The sequence below is a fragment of the Scardinius erythrophthalmus genome (assembly GCF_964197995.2).
Source record: "Scardinius erythrophthalmus genome assembly, chromosome: 25".
NCBI lineage: Eukaryota > Metazoa > Chordata > Actinopteri > Cypriniformes > Leuciscidae > Scardinius > Scardinius erythrophthalmus.
In genome coordinates this window covers 31,437,892-31,458,775 of record NC_138245.1, presented here as the reverse complement: position 1 = coordinate 31,458,775, position 20,884 = coordinate 31,437,892, and the positions used below count along the sequence as shown (strand labels likewise).

The 20,884-nt window shown below is 36.2% G+C and overlaps 1 protein-coding gene across 2 annotated transcripts in view; it reads left to right on the top strand.

The window, feature by feature from the left end:
- The window catches only part of sos1 (son of sevenless homolog 1), a 59,120-nt gene that overhangs the window by 5,937 nt on the left and 32,299 nt on the right, over window positions 1-20,884 (top strand). For both annotated transcript variants that reach the window (XM_081357277.1, XM_081357276.1), the window contains exons 2-11: window positions 610-735; window positions 2,549-2,680; window positions 4,518-4,682; window positions 5,662-5,871; window positions 6,151-6,294; window positions 7,732-7,842; window positions 10,062-10,160; window positions 12,141-12,268; window positions 15,967-16,258; window positions 17,914-18,280. In XM_081357277.1, coding sequence (XP_081213403.1) covers window positions 610-735; window positions 2,549-2,680; window positions 4,518-4,682; window positions 5,662-5,871; window positions 6,151-6,294; window positions 7,732-7,842; window positions 10,062-10,160; window positions 12,141-12,268; window positions 15,967-16,258; window positions 17,914-18,280 — 1,774 coding nt within the window. The remainder of the gene's footprint in view (window positions 1-609; window positions 736-2,548; window positions 2,681-4,517; window positions 4,683-5,661; window positions 5,872-6,150; window positions 6,295-7,731; window positions 7,843-10,061; window positions 10,161-12,140; window positions 12,269-15,966; window positions 16,259-17,913; window positions 18,281-20,884) is intronic.

Here is a 20,884-nt window from a genome sequence, read left to right as displayed (position 1 = left end):
GGTTAGGTTTAGTTACTTAGTTCTTTTAGTACTTCGTGTTAAACTAAATGAAAATGAGAAATGTTGAAAAAGTTGCATTTTTTTTATATATTATTTTATTTCAGTTAATGTTTATTTTATTTCAACAAGTAGATGTTGCTTAGATTATTAAAGTCCCCCGTAGTCTATAATTTTATCCCTTAAAACTCATCTTTGATCACCAAAATGACATATTTAAACCTTTTTCCTTGAATTCTTTTTATTCGTGTCTTAAAATATCTTGAATGTAACTCGACACCCTTGCCTCATTTAGTATTCACGGTTCTATGAATATGCAAATGAGCCCCGCCTCCACTCACTCACTCACTCAGAGATCCACTGGTTGACGATCACATGTTGATCTGATTGGTTACAAGGTAGTTTGTGACGTCAGAAACACCAGCGATTTCAAAGCGTGTTTTTGAGACTGTCTTTGGTTCACTGCAGTTTTAAGGAGGAAATACTCAGCAATGCTGTCGACTTATGAACTTACACATGCTTTGTCTTAAAGCAGATTAAAAACACCACATAGACACATAAACAACATTAAACGCTGTATTTTGACCACATGTTGATGTTTGTGTGTTTCAGGTGCTGAATCAGGTGCACCCGAAGCTGTCGTCCCAGCAGGAGGCGCTTCAGTACATCGAGGGCCTGATTCTGGTGCTGCTCAACACACTCTGTCAGGCACAACCGCGCACCGTTCAGGACGTCGAGGTGAAAGCCGTCGCCATGACAACCGCCGCCAAAATGTTACAGGGATAGTTCACCCAAAAATTTAAATTAGCCCATGATTTTCTCGCCCTCAACTCATCCTAGGTGTAGATGACATTCTTCATTCAGACGAACACAGTCACCAGTTATATTAAAAAATGTCCTGCTCTTCCAAGCTTTATAATGGCAGTGAATTGCTGTTTCAGTTTTTAAGTCCATAAAAGTGCATCTATCCATCATATATAGGTAGATGCTCTTTTATGATGGATAGATGCACTTTTATGATGGGTAGATGCACTTTTATGATGGGTAGATGCACTTTTATGATGGATAGATGCACTTTTATGATGGGTAGATGCACTTTTATGATGGGTAGATGCACTTTTATGATGGGTAGATGCACTTTTATGATGGATAGATGCACTTTTATGATGGATAGATGCACTTTTATGATGGGTAGATGCACTTTTATGATGGGTAGATGCACTTTTATGATGGGTAGATGCACTTTTATGATGGGTAGATGCACTTTTATGATGGGTAGATGCACTTTTATGGACTTAAAAACAGAAACGGCCACTACGTGACACGGCGACAATTCAGTCTCATTTGACGAGTGAACGTCAAGAACATGCCAACAGAAATATTAAAATGATAATTTGCATAAAGAAAATAGAGCATGTTTGTAGAATCATTATTCTATTTTAACAGTTTCCTCACAATTAAGCACAATAACTCTCATGACCGTATTTGTATTTAAATTAGTGTATATTACTATTATTATATATTATATGCATTAGGACTGTGCAACGATTAATCAAATTCCAAAATAAAAGTTTGCGTTTAAATATTATATGTGTGTGTACTGTGTATAATTGTTATATTGTATACATATAAACATGCATGTATATATTTAAGAAAATTGTGAAATTTAATTAAAATGTAATAATTATATATAGATATATATACAGTATTATATACATGCAAATATTTCTTAAATATATATACATGCATGTGTGTGTATTTATATATACAAAATAATTACACAGTACACACACACACACACACACATATATATATATTATATAAATGCAAACTTTTATTTTGGATGCGATTAATCGTTTCACAGCCTTAATTTGCATATACACATTCATTGTACTAAATTTATACTGTTGCTTAATAAAAATAAAAAAACATTTAGCGACAAATATTTTTTTTTAAAGTGACAAATTTGTCTTTAAATTAGGCTTTGTTTTATTCTTGGGTGAAATATGAGCCGGATCTGAATCTGACAGACCACAAAATATGAAAAACATAGAGTTATGATGCAAGAAAGGCGTGTTGCTTGGAGACACTGAGCATCATGGGACTCTCTATAACGCATATCTATCTTTTATTGTGTGACTGGCTTTAATGTGTTTCTTATTTCTGACTCCATGAGCGTTTCAGACGGCGTCCTGATCTTCACGAACTCACGCTCACCTGTTTGTTTTTGTGTGTTTGGTCGTTGCTCACAGACGCCGGCTGTGAGATGGACAGGTGCTTTAGTTTGTGGTTAAGACCTCAACCACAGAGCATGCTAAACCGGCTAGCTGGTTTATCATGGTCGGGTCCCTCAGTCCGCTTGTTCTCTGATCTTAGATTTCATCATCATCATCATCTTCACAGCCATCTTCATCTCTCTGTCGCATTGTACCGTGTGAAAGAATCGTGCTTCATCCCTCAGTCCTTTATCCTGTGACGCCCCTCGTATGAACCCTGTTTGCTCGCTATTTCTGCTGGGTTCTCCATCTCACATGTGACTGTGGCGTTTTAGGAGCGTGTGCAGAGGAGTTTCCCGCACCCGATCGAGAAATGGGCCATCGCAGACGCTCAGGCTGCTATAGAGAAGAGGAAGAGGAGGAACCCGCTAGCCCTGCCGGTGGATAAGATCCATCCGCTCCTGAAGGTAATTCAGCATGAGTTTTAGTTACACTGTGCCTTTAAATAATTCATAAGCAGAATAAAGGGGCGGGGCCTGGTTGAGTTAGTTAGTAGTGTGTTAAACTGGCGGTTATGGAAAGGGGCGGGGCATTTCCCAAACACACTCGAAGCGCTCGACCAATCACAACACACCGCTCCAGCCGACCAATCAGAGCACAGTGTGCTTTTCAGAAGGAGGGGCTTCATAGAGACAGGAAGTAAACAGAGCGTTACTGACAGACTGGGAAGAGAGGAGCCGCAACAATGGAGAATATGAGGAGAATAATCAACATTCAAGTTCTAGCAGAGCCTGAAAACAAAACTTTTGGCATAATATGGATTCTTGTGGCTGGTTTGTACAGAAACGCATAGAATTCACATAGAAAAGATGTGATTTATTTCATAATGTCATACTGTAACTGGCATACAGTGTAAATTCATCACAATCTATGAAGAGAAATATTTGATATAGACGCTTCTGCCTTGGTTTTAGTCTTTCAGTTTTGATTGTTTTAATGTCTTTTAGGGCGTATTTGAGACGCTTTCAGTTCATCAGTTTGAATTTATTAATGAAATTGGCCATTTTTTGAGATGTAATTGAATAGAGAATCAATAATTTACTAAATTGTAATTTAAGATTCAAAGTAAATTCAAAGAAATTTAACAGTCACACATGGAAGCAAATTTTCTGCATCCTACAAATTAATATATTGTAATAAATATATATTATAAAGACGTTTAACCCTGTAAAGCCTGAAATAATGGTCAGAAAAATGTAATTTTTGATATGTAGACAAAATATAGTTAAAGGTATAGCGGAGGATGTTTTACTTCCTGGTGGGTAACCTATACTATTGGTCCTCCTAATTGTCAATCATTCTGGTGAATCAATCAAACTTTTCAAAAAGTGGAGAGGGCGGGTCTTATCTAAAATTTGGAAAGATCCTCCGCTATACCTTTAAAAAAGCACAAAACACTTTTGTTGAGTATCATGTTAGAAACATCAGGCTTTTATGGCTCATATAGTTTGATATAGTGGGAATATGGAGGAAAAAGCAGCTCAATTTTATTCAAAACCTCAAACTGAGCAAAAATATGCTGTTTTCTGCACATGCTGATATTAAAAGTGAAGAAATTCTGATGCTTTTAATGTAAATCAATGAGATCTGAGATCAAAGCAGATACTTACATAAATGCATATAAATATTAGGTCTTAATAAGATATTTAAATGCTTAGTTTTATGATCTGTATTTTTAAAACAATGCAATGCAATACAATGATGATTGAAAGATGAACAAATAACCCTTCCTCAAAAGCCTGATGATCATATTTGATACTCGTGATTTTTATAATAAATGATGATTATAATCAAGTAAACCTACTTCAGTCCAGCTGAAATATTACTAACAATATCAGAGTTATTCTTGCGTTTACTTGATAAAATCAGAGCAAATTTGACAGCAGAAAGACTCGTGAAGCTCGAGCTTTATAGTTTGGTATTTAAAGTTTCTATGACCTTGTTGTGTTTTAATGTTCTTGCTTTTTGTTATGTTATTGTTTTATTTTAATCATTGCTTGTACATCCTCAGTTATTTTAGAAGTGCTATATAAATAAACATTGAGTTGAGTTGGCGTCCTGTAGATGGCGCTGTTACTCCACACGCCAGAATCACTCCAGTCTGCAGTGTGTTTCACTGGCACCTGGAATAATCACTTATTCTCTTCTATAATTCTCTTAAATGATTGCTCTGCTCGTTTGTGTTCATGTGTCCATCAAGCATGAGTGAGTGAACTGATCATGTGATGGTGGTCTCTCCTGCAGGAGGTTCTGGGGTATAAAATCGACCACCAGGTGTCCGTGTACATCGTGGCGGTGCTGGAGTACATCTCCGCCGATATACTGAAGCTGGCGGGAAATTACGTACGAAACATCCGCCATTACGAGATCTCGCAGCAGGACATCACGGTGGCCATGTGTGCGGATAAGGTATGACATCACTGAACACCAGCCATGCTATCCTTAAACATTAGTAAACGAAAATTAAAAATGTTGCATGAGTTGAAACATAAATTAAATGAGTTATTAACTGGAAATAAATAAACTAAAACTAAAAAAAAAAATTAAAAAAATTAAACCTTAATTGCAAAACAAACAATTTTTTTTTTATAAAATAACAAAAGCACATAACGAAATGACTCAAACTTAACTAAAAATATAAAAATAAAGGCTAATTAAAATGTTTTAGTAAAAAAAATCTAAAAAATTTTTTATTATTAATTTGTCATTAAAAAAAGTGTATAAAATGTAATAAATATTAAAAAAAAAAATATTTTAAATATGATAAAAACAAATTCTTTGCTTGTTGGTAGGGCAGCAATTTTGTGATTATCAATATGACTATAAAATAGTAATATTAATAATAATTACTAGTAGTCGTACTATTATTACTAAATATAAATATAAGACATTTTACTATAATATATTTTATTTTACAGTGAAATATAACAAAAGAAAAATAATATAATAATTTTAATGTAGTATTAAATTATTTTATTTTATTTTACATTACAACTGTAAAATTACAATACTTATATTAATGCCTATATTTAATATCAGTATATAATATATATATGTTTGAAAAATGAAGAGAATAAAAAATCAATAAACTAAATATTTCTATATATATATATATATATATATATATATGCTTGCGTGAAAATAAACAGCGATTCGCTCTGAAACACACAGCGCATGTATTTATCGCATAAATTGCACTAAGCCATATATATCGGCGTTTCGGTTTTTGTTTTGTTTTTATTATTATTAACCGTGCAGCTCTAATTGAACACATCAAACGTCAACATTCAACCAAATAATCTCCGCCCAGCAATTGCTCAAGCTCCACCCCTGTTGCTCAAGCTCCGCCCCTGTTGCTCAAGCTCCGCCCCTGTTGCTCTGGTTGCAGGTGCTGATGGACATGTTCCATCAGGTGGAGGAGGACATCAGTGTGTTTCCTCTGATGGACGAAGAGCCGTCGGCCTCAGAGGAGCAGATGTACTATGATCTGGTGAAGGCCTTCATGGCCGAGGTACGACAGTATCTGAGGGACCTCAACCTCATCATCAAGGTGTTCCGCGAGCCCTTCAACTCCAACAACATGCTGTTCTCCTCTCACGTGAGTCTTCCTCTTCATCCTCACACTCCTCTTCTTCATCCTCACACTCCTCATCATCCTCACACTCCTTACACACTCCTCATCATCCTCACACTCCTCACAATCCTTACACACTCCTCATCATCCTCACACTCCTCTTCTTCATCCTCACACTCCTCACACACTCCTCACACTCCTCACACACTCCTCACACTCCTCATCATCAAGGTGTTCCGCGAGCCCTTCAGCTCCAGCCACATACTGTCCTCCTCTCATGTGAGTCTCTCTCTCTGCCTGTAGGACGTGGAGAACATCTTCAGTCGTATCGTGGACATCCACGAGGTGACGGTGAAGCTGCTCGGGTTAATCGAGGATACGGTGGAGATGACCGACGAGACGAGCCCTCATCCGCTGGTCGGCAGCTGTTTCGAAGACCTTGCTGAGGTGAGATGGGGATATATACACACACACACACACACACACACACACACACACACACACACACACACACACACACACACACACACACACACACATGTCTGGTTTACTATCTTTGTGGGGACTCTCCATAGACGTAATGGTTTTTATACTGTACAAACTGTATATTCTGTCCCCTTACACTAACCCTACCCCTAAACCTACCCATCACAGGAAACATTCTGCATTTTTACATTTCCAAAAAAACTAATTCTGTATGATTTATAAGCTTGTTTACCCATGGGGACCTCTATTTAGGTCCCCACTGTAACACGAGTCCCCATGAGTCTGTGTGCATTCAGGTTGAAGTCCCCACCGGGATAGAAAAACAGGTACACACACACACACACACACACACACACACACACACACACACACACACACACACACACACACACACACACACAAACACACATATCATAATATGATTGTTTATAATTATTTTTGGTGTAGTGCAATGGCTACATTCAATGAAAAATTTTTTTCACAAAATTTAATTAGTGTAATTTTTTTTTTTATAAATATATTTTTTAAGAGTATTATAATTTATAATTAATTTTTACATTTTAAATTAAAATAATATCAGTAATAATTGAATGAATTTATTTATAATTTATTTTTTATAAATGTAATTAATAATAAAATGAATTATTTCTTAAATAATACTACTAATGTAAATTATTTTTAGTGTAATTATATATATTTAATTTAACTACTGTATATTATAATTGTGTTATTGTAATATATATATATATTTATATATATATATATATATTAATAATTACTTAATTTCTTTGTTATATTCATTTATAAGAACGTATCTTAATTTCTAAAACTTAAATAATGTAATAGTCTTTTAATTAAATTCATATTAATAACAATACTATATTTTAATATTTTTCTAATTTATAATAAATTATTTTCATTTTAAATAAATAAAACTAATAATACAGTAGTATAATATAAATATATATTACTATAATAATATAAATTACAATAATATTTTTTAAAATTTAATTAATAATAGTAATTTAATTTGTTTATTTTATTTAATATTATTTTCAATGATAATTAAATAAATATTTTTCATATATATATATTTATGTATTTAAAATTCAGGTTTTTGAAGTAACTTTTATGTAAGATTTGATATTTGAAGTGTAGCGCATGTTGTGTTTTGTGAGAACGGCACCGATACGATCCTCCCAGAACACACTGGCGTCCGTTCCACCTCCACGCTTCACAGCGACTGACCCCGCGGCCTTTCACACACACACACACACACACACACACACACACACACACACACACACACGCTTGTTTTTCCTCATGCCGTAACAATACAGGTCACGGCGGGCTGTGCTGCGGGTCATGTGTTAACTCTCGGGTGTTGGCCATTTTCAGGAGCTGGCCTTCGACCCCTACGAGACGTACGCACAGGACATCCTCCGCACCGGCTTCCACGAACACTTCCTCAGTCAGCTTTACAAACCCGGAGCCGCCATTTACCTGCAGGTCAGAAGCACACACAACACTGCAAAGCTTTTAGTTGACTTTAGTTCCTTTAGTTTCCACAAGTGGAAATTTGTCTTTGGCTTCACTATACACCACACACAAAGACACCAACACAACCTAACAATACACATAAAAAATATAAGTAATACAATAACATTTGCATATACATATGCATAGCCTACATGGACCACAAAACCAGTCACATGGGTCATTATTGTTAAAATTGAGATGTATATATCATCTGAAAGCTGAATAAATAATTCTTCCATTGATGTGTGGTTTGTTAGGATAGGACAATATTTGGTCGAGATACAACTATTGTAAATCTGGAATCTGAGGGTGCAAAAAAATCAAAACATTGAGAAAATCTCCTTTAAAGTTGTTCATTTATGTTGGCGATTGTGCAGCATTCACTCACAGAAATACATGTTTTATATATTTACAGTAGGAAATTTACTAAATATCTTCATGGAACATGATCTTTACTGAATATCCTCATGATTTTTGGCATAAAAGAAAAATCTATAATTTTGACCCATACAATGTATGTTGGCTATTGCCACAGATAAACCCGTGCGACTCGTGACTGGTGACGTCACACATGACATCTGGTACACATTTCTACTCGCCCGAGGTTGTCTAAATCGTCTCCTTGATGGGAACAACTGAAATTTAGATTGTAAGGGATGAGAAGAATCCTCTATGATAACCAATGTTTATCTTTTAGTAAATATATCTCATTCATTTGTCTTTGTGATATATTTATTAAAACTTAAACAAAAAGCATGGTGAACCATTTCAGCTGTGAATAAAGACAGAGCACATGTCCAAAACAATGTCTGAAAGCTGCTATGTGACGAGGTGTGCAGCAAACAAGCTAAAAAAACACAGAAATAAGTGTTTATAAGCTGTCGACCCCAAAAACGTAACATAACAAAAACACAAAAACTCTGAGAACTAACGTTACGCCCACTGGAGGCGACAGGATAGCTTAGCTTACAGAAATATAATATATAAAACTGACATTTGGATATTTGACTTAACTGTGACTGAATGTTAATGGCACATATTGTGTATTTTCAGTGCATTCGAGAGTCAGGATCCCATTCATTACAGCTGATGCTTCACGTCTATCGCCTGAATCCACTTTTGTGTCCTTACTGTGTCCTAACCAGACGCGACGCGATTCCAGCGACAAATAATGTGTCTGTCCACACTAGACGCGACGCGACTGCGAGATGCGTAAAAATCAATCAGAACAGCAATACCAATCAGAACAGTGTGTGGGCGGAGTCAGCCAATCAGAACAGCGTGTGGGCGGAGTCAGCCAATCAGAACAGCATGTGGGCGGAGTCAGCCAATCAGAACAGCGTGTGGGCGGAGTCAGCCAATCAGAACAGCGTGTGGGCGGAGTCAGCCAATCAGAACAGCATGTGGGCGGAGTCAACCAATCAGAACAGCGCGTGGGCGGAGTCAGCCAATCAGAACAGTGTGTGGGCGGAGTCAGCCAATCAGAACAGCGTGTGGGCGGAGTCAGCCAATCAGAACAGCGTGTGGGCGGAGTCAGCCAATCAGAACCGCATGTGGGCGGAGTCAGCCAATCAGAACAGTGTGTGGGCGGAGTCTCGCGGCTCCAGAGAGTAAGAAAATGGATAAGTGCTACATAATCAAATTCACTAATATTAAACCATTTAAACATTATTCAGATACATAGGCTGAGTTACTAAAACAATCTTTGTCAAAGAATTCACCGTTTGAACGTTCTTTGTTTCCATTTGTTTAATTTGAAGATCTGAGGTGAATTATCCACTGTTGCTTTAAATGAGCACTAAATGATGTTCAGAGTCACATGACACGCTTTTAACATTAAATAAAGCACATAAACAGTGCCAGAGATTATCATTGCCACACTTTGTGTTTGTTGTTCCAGCGCGACCGCAGAAAAATAGAAAGATTAACGTGGAAAAGATGTATTTTATCGCGCGGCGTCGTGTCGCGTGTCCTAACGCTCGTTATTTGGGTTCGACAGTTTATAAACACTTATTTCTGTGTTTTTTCGTCACACAGCAGCTTTTAGACATTGTTTTGTTTTGAAATGACTTCACGCAATACAAACTCAATGGAGACGATTGGCTTGTCCCCGGTGGGGGCGTGGTCTTCAGATTATGATGCGTGTCGCTCTGTCTCTATATGATCACATGATGTCTTTGTGTTTTCAGTCTATCTGTGAAGGGTTCAAAGAAGCGGTACAGTATGTGTTACCGCGGTTACTCCTGACGCCCGTCTACCACTGTCTTCATTACTTCGAGATTTTAAAGGTGAGTTTCATTTCCCACAATGCAACATTAACTGATTTCAGCATTACTTCTGAAACCAAATAGAAGTGCAAAAATAGTTACTGTCTCCAAATGTACGGAAGCCCACAGAGGACATGTGAAAAATAAAAAAGTCTTGTTCTTTAAAAAAAACACTATTTAAGATATTTTTAATTTCTGCATTTAAAAAGGTTAAGAGCATGAACACTTTCAAACACTACTCTGTAATGCAGGGTTTCCTCATGAGTTGATGAAAAGTAATGCTAATAATTAAATAATAAAAATGTAAATAATTTGAAAGTAAAATAAGATCCTTGTGATCATTATCATGACATTCAGAAAATCGTGAATATTATTAAAGTAAATATTGTGTTTTATTATTATTATTATTATTATTGCTGGGCTATAATTAATCACATTCAAAATAAAAGTTTCTGTTTACATAATACTGTATATGTGTGTGTACTATGTGTATAATTACTTTGCATATATAAACACATTTTTTTTATTTAATTTTTTTATTTATATATTTATATAGCACATTTAATAGCAACGTTGTTGCCCAAAGTGCAGGATTAAATTAAATTTAATTAAACACACATATGCATGTGTATATTTAATAAATATTTGCATGTATATACTGTGTATATATATTTATACAGAATTGATATTATATATATTATAAATATGAATATTTTATATATAAATAACACATTTTTCTTAAATATACACATGCATCTTTGTGTATTTATATATTCAAAATTATTATACAGACTACATACACGCCTATTATGTACAAGCTTTTATTTTGGATGCGATTAATCGTAGCATAGCACTAATTATGATATTAATAATTGAGCACATGCATGGCCTATATTTGCATGGGTCGGATCAGTAATTCTCTCCGGAGTCACACGGATCTGAACATGTGCCTTCAGAGAGCTTTAGCTTTACTGCTGCTCCAGGAGCTCCGGCGTTCCCAGCAGCCCTAAGCTGCTTTCCTGGATTCTTACGGGGGATTTATGGAGCAGAAATGAGCAAATCTCAGGCTGTAACGCGACACACAGACCTCTCTTTCATTCTGAAGCAGCTGAAATGAGAAATGTCTGTTTGCACACATGACCTGATGAGATAAACGCAGTGTTGTCGAGGTCCTGCACTACCACATCATCACACACATGCAGACACTTTCACTGACCACTCAGAGATTTGAAGTTATTTCAAGTTTATATTTGAGTTAATGTAGATTTTTGGTCATTTTTTTTAAATAATTCATCAATGTGTTATTCGCACGTTCTTTATTTACTTTCATTTTACATATTTAATTGCATTACAGGATTTAATGTTTTATTTTGTTTGGTAAATTATGTATTATTTTACTTGCAGTTTTATAATTTAATATGTTTTTAGTAAGTGCTCTATTTTGATTGTTCGTATTTTTAAAATGTTTATTTTAATTTTCCATTTTCATGATTTAGTCTTTTTTGCTTTTTATTCATTTTTAATTTTACATTATAATTTTATTTTATTTTGATTTGCTTTTATTTTACAATTCTTTTTTATTTTATGTTTGAATGCTTACATTCATTTAAAGTTAGTGTATTATTTGTGTTTGCTTTTATTCTAAAAAAAAAATATTTTTATTTGACATTTTTATTATTTATTAAAAAAATTGAGTGTTTTTCTATTTGTTTTTTATTTTTTATTTGACTTTTTTTATTTAATTAATCTCTAGTAAGTAGTTTATTTTGGTTTGCATTTATTTATTTATTTATTTATTTATTTATTTAAATTTAAAAAATAATATATAATAATTTAATTTGACTTTTTGATTTTAATTCATTATTGGCATTCTTTTAACTCACAAACCCCAATTTTTGGGAAATGCTAGCTTAGAGCATCATTAAAATAGCCCAAATCATGTCCACACGACCCATGAACCCGTGAAGCCGTCTCATGTGTGTCTCTGTGTGTCCTCGACAGCAACTGGAGGAGAAGAGTGAGGATGAGGAGGATAAAGAGTGTCTGAAACAGGCCATCACAGCCTTACTGAACCTGCAGAGCAGCATGGAGCGCATCTGTTCCAAGAGCCTCGCCAAGAGACGCCTCAGGTACACACACACACACACACACACACACACACACACACACACACACACACACACACACTCACTCACTCACTCTCTCACACACTCTCACACACACTCTCACTCACTCTCTCACTCACTCACTCACACACACTGGTCTCCACCCATCAGCCCCTCGTGTGTTTCCCTCTGACCCTGAAATAGCCAGTGATCGTGACGAGGGAGTGTGTGTGTGTGTGTGTGTGTGTGTGTGTGTGTGTGTGTGTGTTGAGTCAGGGTTTGGGCGGCTCTGCTATTGTTGTTCTCAGAGAGAGAGAGAATGAGGAGGAAAGCGGCCCTTCATCTGCTGAAGGACTCGGGGATCATGAGGATCTGACGTGTTCATGTCCCGTTGATTGCGTTTTAGCGGTTTTATGCGTTCGCGTATGTGGAAAGGATGGCGGCTCTTACGGTACGTGTGCTTTTGGAGAAATAAAGGCTCTTGCTGTTCACTTCTGTGCGTTTCAACTAGAACAAAGAATCGATCATGATCGCCATCATCATCATCATCTGAGATGTTTCATGTTGTTGAAAAGTTGGGTAACTCGTTACAGTAAGGTTTCATTAGTAACATGAACTAACAATGAAAAATACTTCGAAAGCATTTATTAATCTTAGTTATTGTTAATCTCAACATTTACTAATGCATTATTGAAATCAAATGTTTCTGTTCATATTTATTTAATGGACCTGAGCTAACATAAACTAACAGTTGTACTAACCTTAACACAGATTAATAAATACTGTAACGGAGTGTTGCTCACTGTTAGTTGACCAATGTTAACTAATAGTTACTAAAATTGATTTAATTAAGCTGGATTGTACAATAAGGTCCTGTGAGTTAATGTTAGTTGATCCATTAACAATGAGCAATACATGTTACAGGTTTTATTAGTCTTTGTTTATGTTAGTTAATTAAAAAAACAGCTGTAAAGTTCATGTTAGCTCAGGTTCGTTCAATAATAACTTTTGATTTCAGTAATGTATTAGTCAATTAACATTAACTAAGATTAATCAATGCTTTAGAATTATTTTTCATTGTTAGTTCATGGTAACTAACGTTAACAAAGGAAACCTTCATATGAAGTGTTACCAAGGACTCGTGATTTTTCCAACGATAACTTTAGTTTGAGAGTCGAGTGATTTCACTGTAAACAAGCTCTTCGTTTCACAGACTTTAAAATGTCTGAATGTGTTTAATTGCTGAAGTGTGTGGAAGGTAAAGGCTTGTTCACACGAAGGGCAATAATGTTAAAGATATAGTTCTAAAAATGTAAAACAATAGCAGATTCGACGTCACAATTATAAAGATGTCATTGGAATCTCACAATAGAGCTGATGAACGATAAAAACACCGACAGCCAATAAGAATCCATCCTGATTCAAGCATTTAAAGGTGCAGTAAGCAATTTCTGAGAAACTGTTGATATTTGAAATCATCAAAACAAACACGCCCCTGTTTTGGCACCTGACAGGGCCACACCCCTAACTTTATAGCCCCGCCCCAAATTCACAAACATGCTATGCAACTCAGGCTCCTCCCCCATTATAGTGGACATGCCCCTTACTGCTGATTGGCTGTAAGTGTGTTTTGGTGCTCGGTCTGTTCCACTCCCAGCGTTTCTTAGAAATCACTTATTGCACCTTTAAATGCTTGACCTTTATAAAGCTGGATGGATTCTGATTGGCTGTCAGTGTTTTTATGTTTTTTTTGTTTTTTTTTACATTTTACGATTTCTGAGAAACTGTTGATATTTGAAATCACCAAATCATACACGGCCCTACCCAACTGGACCACACCCCTAACTTTATAGCCCCGCCCCAAATTCACAAACACGCTATGCAACACAGGCTCCTCCCCCCAATGGGTGGACACACCCCTTACTGCTGATTGGCTGTGTGTTTTGGTGCTTGGTCTGGTCCACTCCCAACAGCGTTTCTCAGAAATCGCTTACTGCACCTTTAAAGCGACAGACGACAAAACTAGAATAAACAACGCTGTCGTCCTCAGGTGTGGACGCTGATATAGTTATGATTATTGTTCTTGGTGTGAACAGGCCGTAATAGTGCAGTGTCGCTCGTCCGCAGTGTGTGGCGCTCTTCAGTGAGAGAGAGAGAGTCTGCCATCTCAACACTCCTTCATCTGCTCTGACGTGACGCGCATGTGCTCGCGTCTTCACAAAAACATTCAGAAGTAAGATGCTCTTCACTCTATAGAGAGTCTTTCACTAGTCCCTCCGTCTTCAACTCATTCAATCCCTCCATCCTGTGATTCATAACACCCGAAAATCTGAAAATCAGACTCTTATAAGAACGTCTTCTGGTAGAACAGTCAATCTGATGGTGTAGAAGTGTGTCTCTTTCAGGTCCTGGAGGGCTGTTCATCTTAAAGGGGACCTATTATTACTATTCAAAGTCTTGATGTTGTTTTCAGGCTCGACTAGAACTTGAATGTTGATTATTCTCCTCATATTCTCCATTGTTGCGGCTCCTCTCTTCCCAGTCTGTCAGTAACGCTCTGTTTACTTCCTGTCTCTATGAAGCCCCTTCTTCTGAAAAGCACGCTGTGCTCTGATTGGTCGGCTGGAGCAGTGTGTTGTGATTGGTCGAGCGCTTCGAGTGTGTTTGGGAAATGTCCCGCCCCTTTCCATAACCGCCAGTTTAACACTCTACTAACTCACTCAACCAGGCCCCGCCCCTTTATTCTGCGCATGAATTATTATAATTAGGAATATTGACGTGTTCCCGGGAGAAACTCAAGATACCATGGAGGCGTTTCAGGAGTTCAGGAACACTGACACTGATATAGAGAAGAGACTTTGGAAGTTGATTGGACATTTAAATCTTGTTATTTAGATGTTGATGGTTACGAGGAACTCCAGGACTTGGTTTAGTCATCACTGATGTCGTGTGCAGAGCTGATTTATTTCCCTTCCCTACTGTTTACGTCAGCTTTAGTGATAATAATATCTTTCATTACATTCTCCTTAATTAGTTGTTGACACTTTCACGAATCGATTTGATTTGATTCACAAACTCTTTGATTCTGATTGATAAATCTCTGAACTAAAGCTGTAAACTGAACCCTGTCGGTCAGTAGATTACTTTAATATTGATGTATTCAAACATTCTTTCAATAATAAAGAGCAGGTTAAGTAACATAATTAATATGTAATATAGTGCATTTATTTATCAAAATGCTCCTCTAGAGTTATTTTTCTAGCTAACTATCAAGTTTATGGGATTTTCTTTGGTAAATAATGTTACGCTCTTTTACTCTGAACGATTACATTAAACATGATTGATTTCAGTAAGTTGTTCTGTATCTTTCAACATTCCTTCTGATATTCATTGATGTTTATTTGCTGCTGTAACTAGTAGTAAAGAGGAAGAGATGATCGGTTCATCTGTCGGCACACATTAAAAAGCGTCAAAACGATATTTACTGTTGGAATTTTGTCATAAAACTGACTGAATCTGAAAGCTGAGACTTTGTTTCATATCATAAAAAGCACGGTGTGATTATTGGGTGGTACAAATAATGTTTTTGTTCACACATCAACTGAAATAAGCAGACTAAAAGATCTAGATATCGAGATCATCAAAATGAAAACCAGGTGAAGTCGATTAATCAATATTGTGATTTGATATCAACATTGTCTCCCCGTTGTTCTGTCACCCAGCGAGTCGGCGTGCCGCTTCTACAGTCAGCAGATGAAGGGCAAACATCTAGCCATCAAGAAGATGAATGAGATCCAGAGGAACATCGACGGCTGGGAGGGCAAAGACATCGGCCAGTGCTGTAATGAGTTCATCATGGAGGGAACGCTCACACGGGTGGGCGCCAAACACGAGCGCCACATATTCCTGTTCGACGGGCTGATGATCTGCTGCAAGTCCAACCACGGCCAGCCTCGTCTACCGGGAGCCAGTGTGGCCGAGTACCGTCTGAAGGAGAAGTTCTTCATGAGGAAGGTGGGTACTGATCGGCACATATGGGTTTTTTGACTGCCGGTGCCAATATAAAAGTTTGAGGCACTAATGTGGTTAATATGTGCTTTAGAAGTACTAATAAACAGCCAATATCATAGTTTTATGCATGCTAATAAGCAACTAGTTAATAGTGAGAATTGGACCCTAAACTAAAATATATATTTTGCTAAATAATTTGCACTATAAAATCAAAGCCAAATGTATAAGCATGTTCTGTTCCAAATTTGATGTTGATATCACAAAAAATGTGGTTCCTGTGAGATTTTATATAGGCGCTGTACCAAAACTAGCCACCGGGTGACGTCCACATTCCATTAAAATTTTATTATGCATTCACCTTTCACAATTTAAAACATTTCTGTCAGAATTGTTGTTGTGTTTGGCCGTGTTGGAAGCAGTCTTTTATTTTGACGGTGCCAGGACTTTTATTTTGACATAATTGTCGGAAGCAGACTTTTATTTTGACAGCGCCTGAGCTCAGATGTTTATTAGTGTCTTCATTAGTTTACCCTTGGCTTGTTGTATAACAGTTCTATCTAAAAGATTGAACAGAATATTCAACAAACTGATGAAGAAAGTGAGCAGTATATGAAAAAAATTTGCTTTTGCCTTTCTATTATTAGTAATAGAAAGCCAAACCCTATCATATTTTTTTATATTCATCCTGTGAAAACTGTTTTGAAAATGGACATTGCATTACCATGGAAACGTTAATTTAAAACCTTTTTGCAGGTTCCTCCCCCTAGTGGTCGGTGTCATGTTTCATATTACTAAATTTTCTAATCTTGACAAAGCACATATAATTGGAAAGGTCTGAGCTTCAGGGTTCCATATTTGACTACTGTTTTGTGATAGAAGTCAAATAAAAGTTTATTTCGACATGTATCAGCCAAACAAAAAAACTCTCAGGTGCTCAGACACTGTCAAAATAAGAGTCTACTGCCGACATGTATCAGCCAAACAAAAAAACTCTCAGGTGCTCAGACACTGTCAAAATAAGAGTCTACTGCCGACATGGATCGGCCAAACAGAAAAACTCTCAGGCTCTTAGACACTGTCTAAATTAAAGTTTTTCTTTGGCACATATTGGCTCAAGAGAAAAACTATCAGACCCTCAGACAATGTCAAAATAAAAGTCCTGGCACTGTCAAAATAAAAGTCTTACATGTATCGGCCAAACAGAAAAACTCAGGTGCTCAGATACTGTCAAAATAAAAGTTTACTTCGGACAGTTATTGACCAAACAGAAAAACTCTCAGGCGCTGTCAAAATAAAAGTCCTGACACTTTCAAAATAAAAGTCTGCTTCTGACACATATCGGCCAAACAGAAAAACTCTCAGGCGCTCAAACTCGGTCAAATTAAAAATCTGCTTTTGGTACATATTGGCCAAACAGATAACCTCTCAGATGCTATCAAAATAAAAGTCTGCTTTTAACTCATATTGGCCAAACAGAAACTCTCAGGTGCTCAGACTCTGTCAAAATAAAAGTCCTTGCACTGTCAAAATAAAAGTCTGCTTCCAACACGTTTCAGTCTAACCTTAAAACTTATTGGCTGGTGCGATGGTTTAAAAAGTGCAGAATATCGGTCGACCACTATAGTCCTGGATCTAAACGTCCACATGTTCTTCGACAGGTCCAGATCAACGACAAGGACGATAAGGAGGGCGAGTACCGGCACGCCTTCGAGATCATCCTGAAGGATGGGAACAGTGTGGTGTTTTCCGCCAAATCTGCGGAGGAGAAGAACGGCTGGATGGCGGCGCTGATCTCGCTGCAGTATCGCTCCACGCTCGAGCGCATGCTGGACACGGCTATGTTGCAGGAGGAGAAGGAGGAGCAGATGAGACTCCCCGGAGCCGAGGTGTACTGCTTCGCACAACCAGACTCCGAGGAGAACGTCGTGTTCGAGGAGAACGTCCAGTCCAAATCCGGCATTCCCATCATCAAAGCGGGAACGGTGCTGAAGCTCATCGAGAGGTTGACCTTCCACATGTACGCTGGTGAGTGACGTTCATACGACTGGCCAGTTTTTAAAAAGACACCAAGGCTGCGTTTATTTGATGAAAAATATATGTAATTTTTTTTTACGAAAAACAATTAAATATTATTCTAATGTAAATCATCTGTTTTCTATGTGAATATATAGTAAAGTGTAATTTATTCCTGTGATCAAAGCTGAATGTTCAGCATCATTACTCCAGTCTTCAGTGTCACATGATCCTTCAGAAATCACTCTAATATGATGATTTGATGCTCAAGAAACATTTATGATTATTATCAATGTTGAAAACAGTTCATATTTTTGTGGAAACTGATACATTTTATTTTTCAGGATTCTTTGATGAATAGAAAGTTCAAAAGAACAGCATTTATTTGAAACAGAATCATTTGTAACATTATAAATGTCTTTACTGTCACTTTTGATTAATTTAACGTTTCCTTGCTGAGTAAATTAATTTAAAAAAAAATATTTTCTTTTTTTTAAATCTTACTGACCCCAAACTTTTGAGTGGTTGTGTATCACGGTTTCCACAAAATATTTTTTTTATGTTAATTTAATAATTTTAGTTAATTGCTACATTTTGCAACATTTTTAAGTAAAAAGTTGTATCTAGTTAATGCACTGTGTGAACTAACATGAACAAACAATTAGCAATTGTATTTGTATTCATTTACATTAGATTAGTAAATGCTGTAAAATATATATTGCTCATGGTTAGTTCATGTTAACTAATGCATTAAGTACAGATTACACATTATTGTAAAGTGTATGCTTTTAGTCTTTGAAGAACCAGCATTCACATGGTCTTGGAAAACCTGGATATACAAAAGTCATAAAATTAATGCAATCTAAAAAACTGCATGAGCTTTTTAATAATGAATATACATTTTGTTTGTTATGCTGTTCTCTGAAATATTTTATTAGGTAGAAGTTGCAAGTAGAAATATTTGTAAAAAAAAAAACTTTAATCCGTCTCCAGTGAATCACAAACAACTGAAAAAGTCTTGGTGCTTTTGAATACTAGAATATTGAATATAGAGACTCAGTTTGACTCAAACTAGCTCTGATATTCGGTTCTGTGTGTTTTTGCGTGATGTGGCGTGTTCTTTCACTGTTGGATTTTGTGCAGTTAGTCGTTCAGACACACACACACACACACACACACACACACACAGGGTGTTTACCAGCCACCGCTAATGCGCATTACTGATTTATTTCACAACCTCGAGTCTCGACAACAACAACTCCATCGCAGTGAGCACAGAGACACCGAACACATCGCCTTCCTCCGCATCTGTAAATATTTGGGCTTGTTTACGTCACGATCTCAGTGTGACGACCCGCTTTGTTAGAGCCGATAACACAACTAGCACTGATAAGAGAGAAAAACAACGGTTATTCTTGAACAAAGCACAAGTTCAGCTGCGTTATCTGTGCAATGTCCTTCCTGTGTGTGTGTGTGTGTGTGTGTGTGTGTGTGTGTGTGTGTGTGTGTGTGTGTGTGTGTTTGGGATAAACTCTAAACAGCTGATCAACTCTACCCAAATCACTCAAGCTCATGAAGGCAGAACAGTAACAAAATGTTAACGAGTCTATTAATAGAGCAGTGGTTTGTTACACACACACACACACACACACACACACACCGACTGCGGTTTATCTGCACATGATCAGCTAGGTTTGGGTTAGATGTGTGAATCTGAACCTGTCAACAACATATTGAACAATAGAAGTGTCTAGAGAGGATATCTGATTTTTATGACACTACAAGTTTTAATTAAACTATCAAAATATGAGGAAAGTATTTAATATTTTTCAAATATGAGGGAAAAATCTAAACCCTAAACTTGCTTAAGGTGTTTATCTGACAAAATTATTTTGCAAAAAAGGCAAACTGCAGCTACAGGTTTATTTTAATGCACAGAAGAAGAAAAAACATTAATATTTCATTTGTTCTCTTATTTTTGCATGGGTTCATAATTTCTTTATATTACATGTATGTATATAAAATTATAAATTGATTTATAAATAATATAATTTATATATAAATATAATATATCATAAATCTATTATAATAAAATATAATTAAATGTTTAAAAAACAAGATGTATAATAAAATTATAAATTGATGGATTTATATACAATATTATAGTTTATATACAATTATATATAAATTGTAGATATAATTACAATTATATAAAAAATATATTTAATTTCATAAAAAAAAAAAGTATTTCTTTCTATTTTTTTTTATTTTTATGATGATTAAGATCACATTTACCCCCAAAATTGCTGTTCGTGTGATGTGAAGAAATCATAACTCGTTGTGCATCAGGATAGTTTAAAAATGGTCACATTGCAGTAAAGAAAATTACTTTTGCTGCGTCTGAAATCACATTAAAAAAAAGTAATCACACGAAAAGCGTTTGTTCTATATAGTATGAATGTAATCCGGAAGTACTACTATAATGTAGAGACATATTCACCAATATACTAGTAAATATAGTATGATAATAACGGTTATAAACATGATCCTAACATCAGCTTCACCATAACACGCGTCTGCTGTTAATTGGTTACGGGGTGAATGTGACGTGTGTGT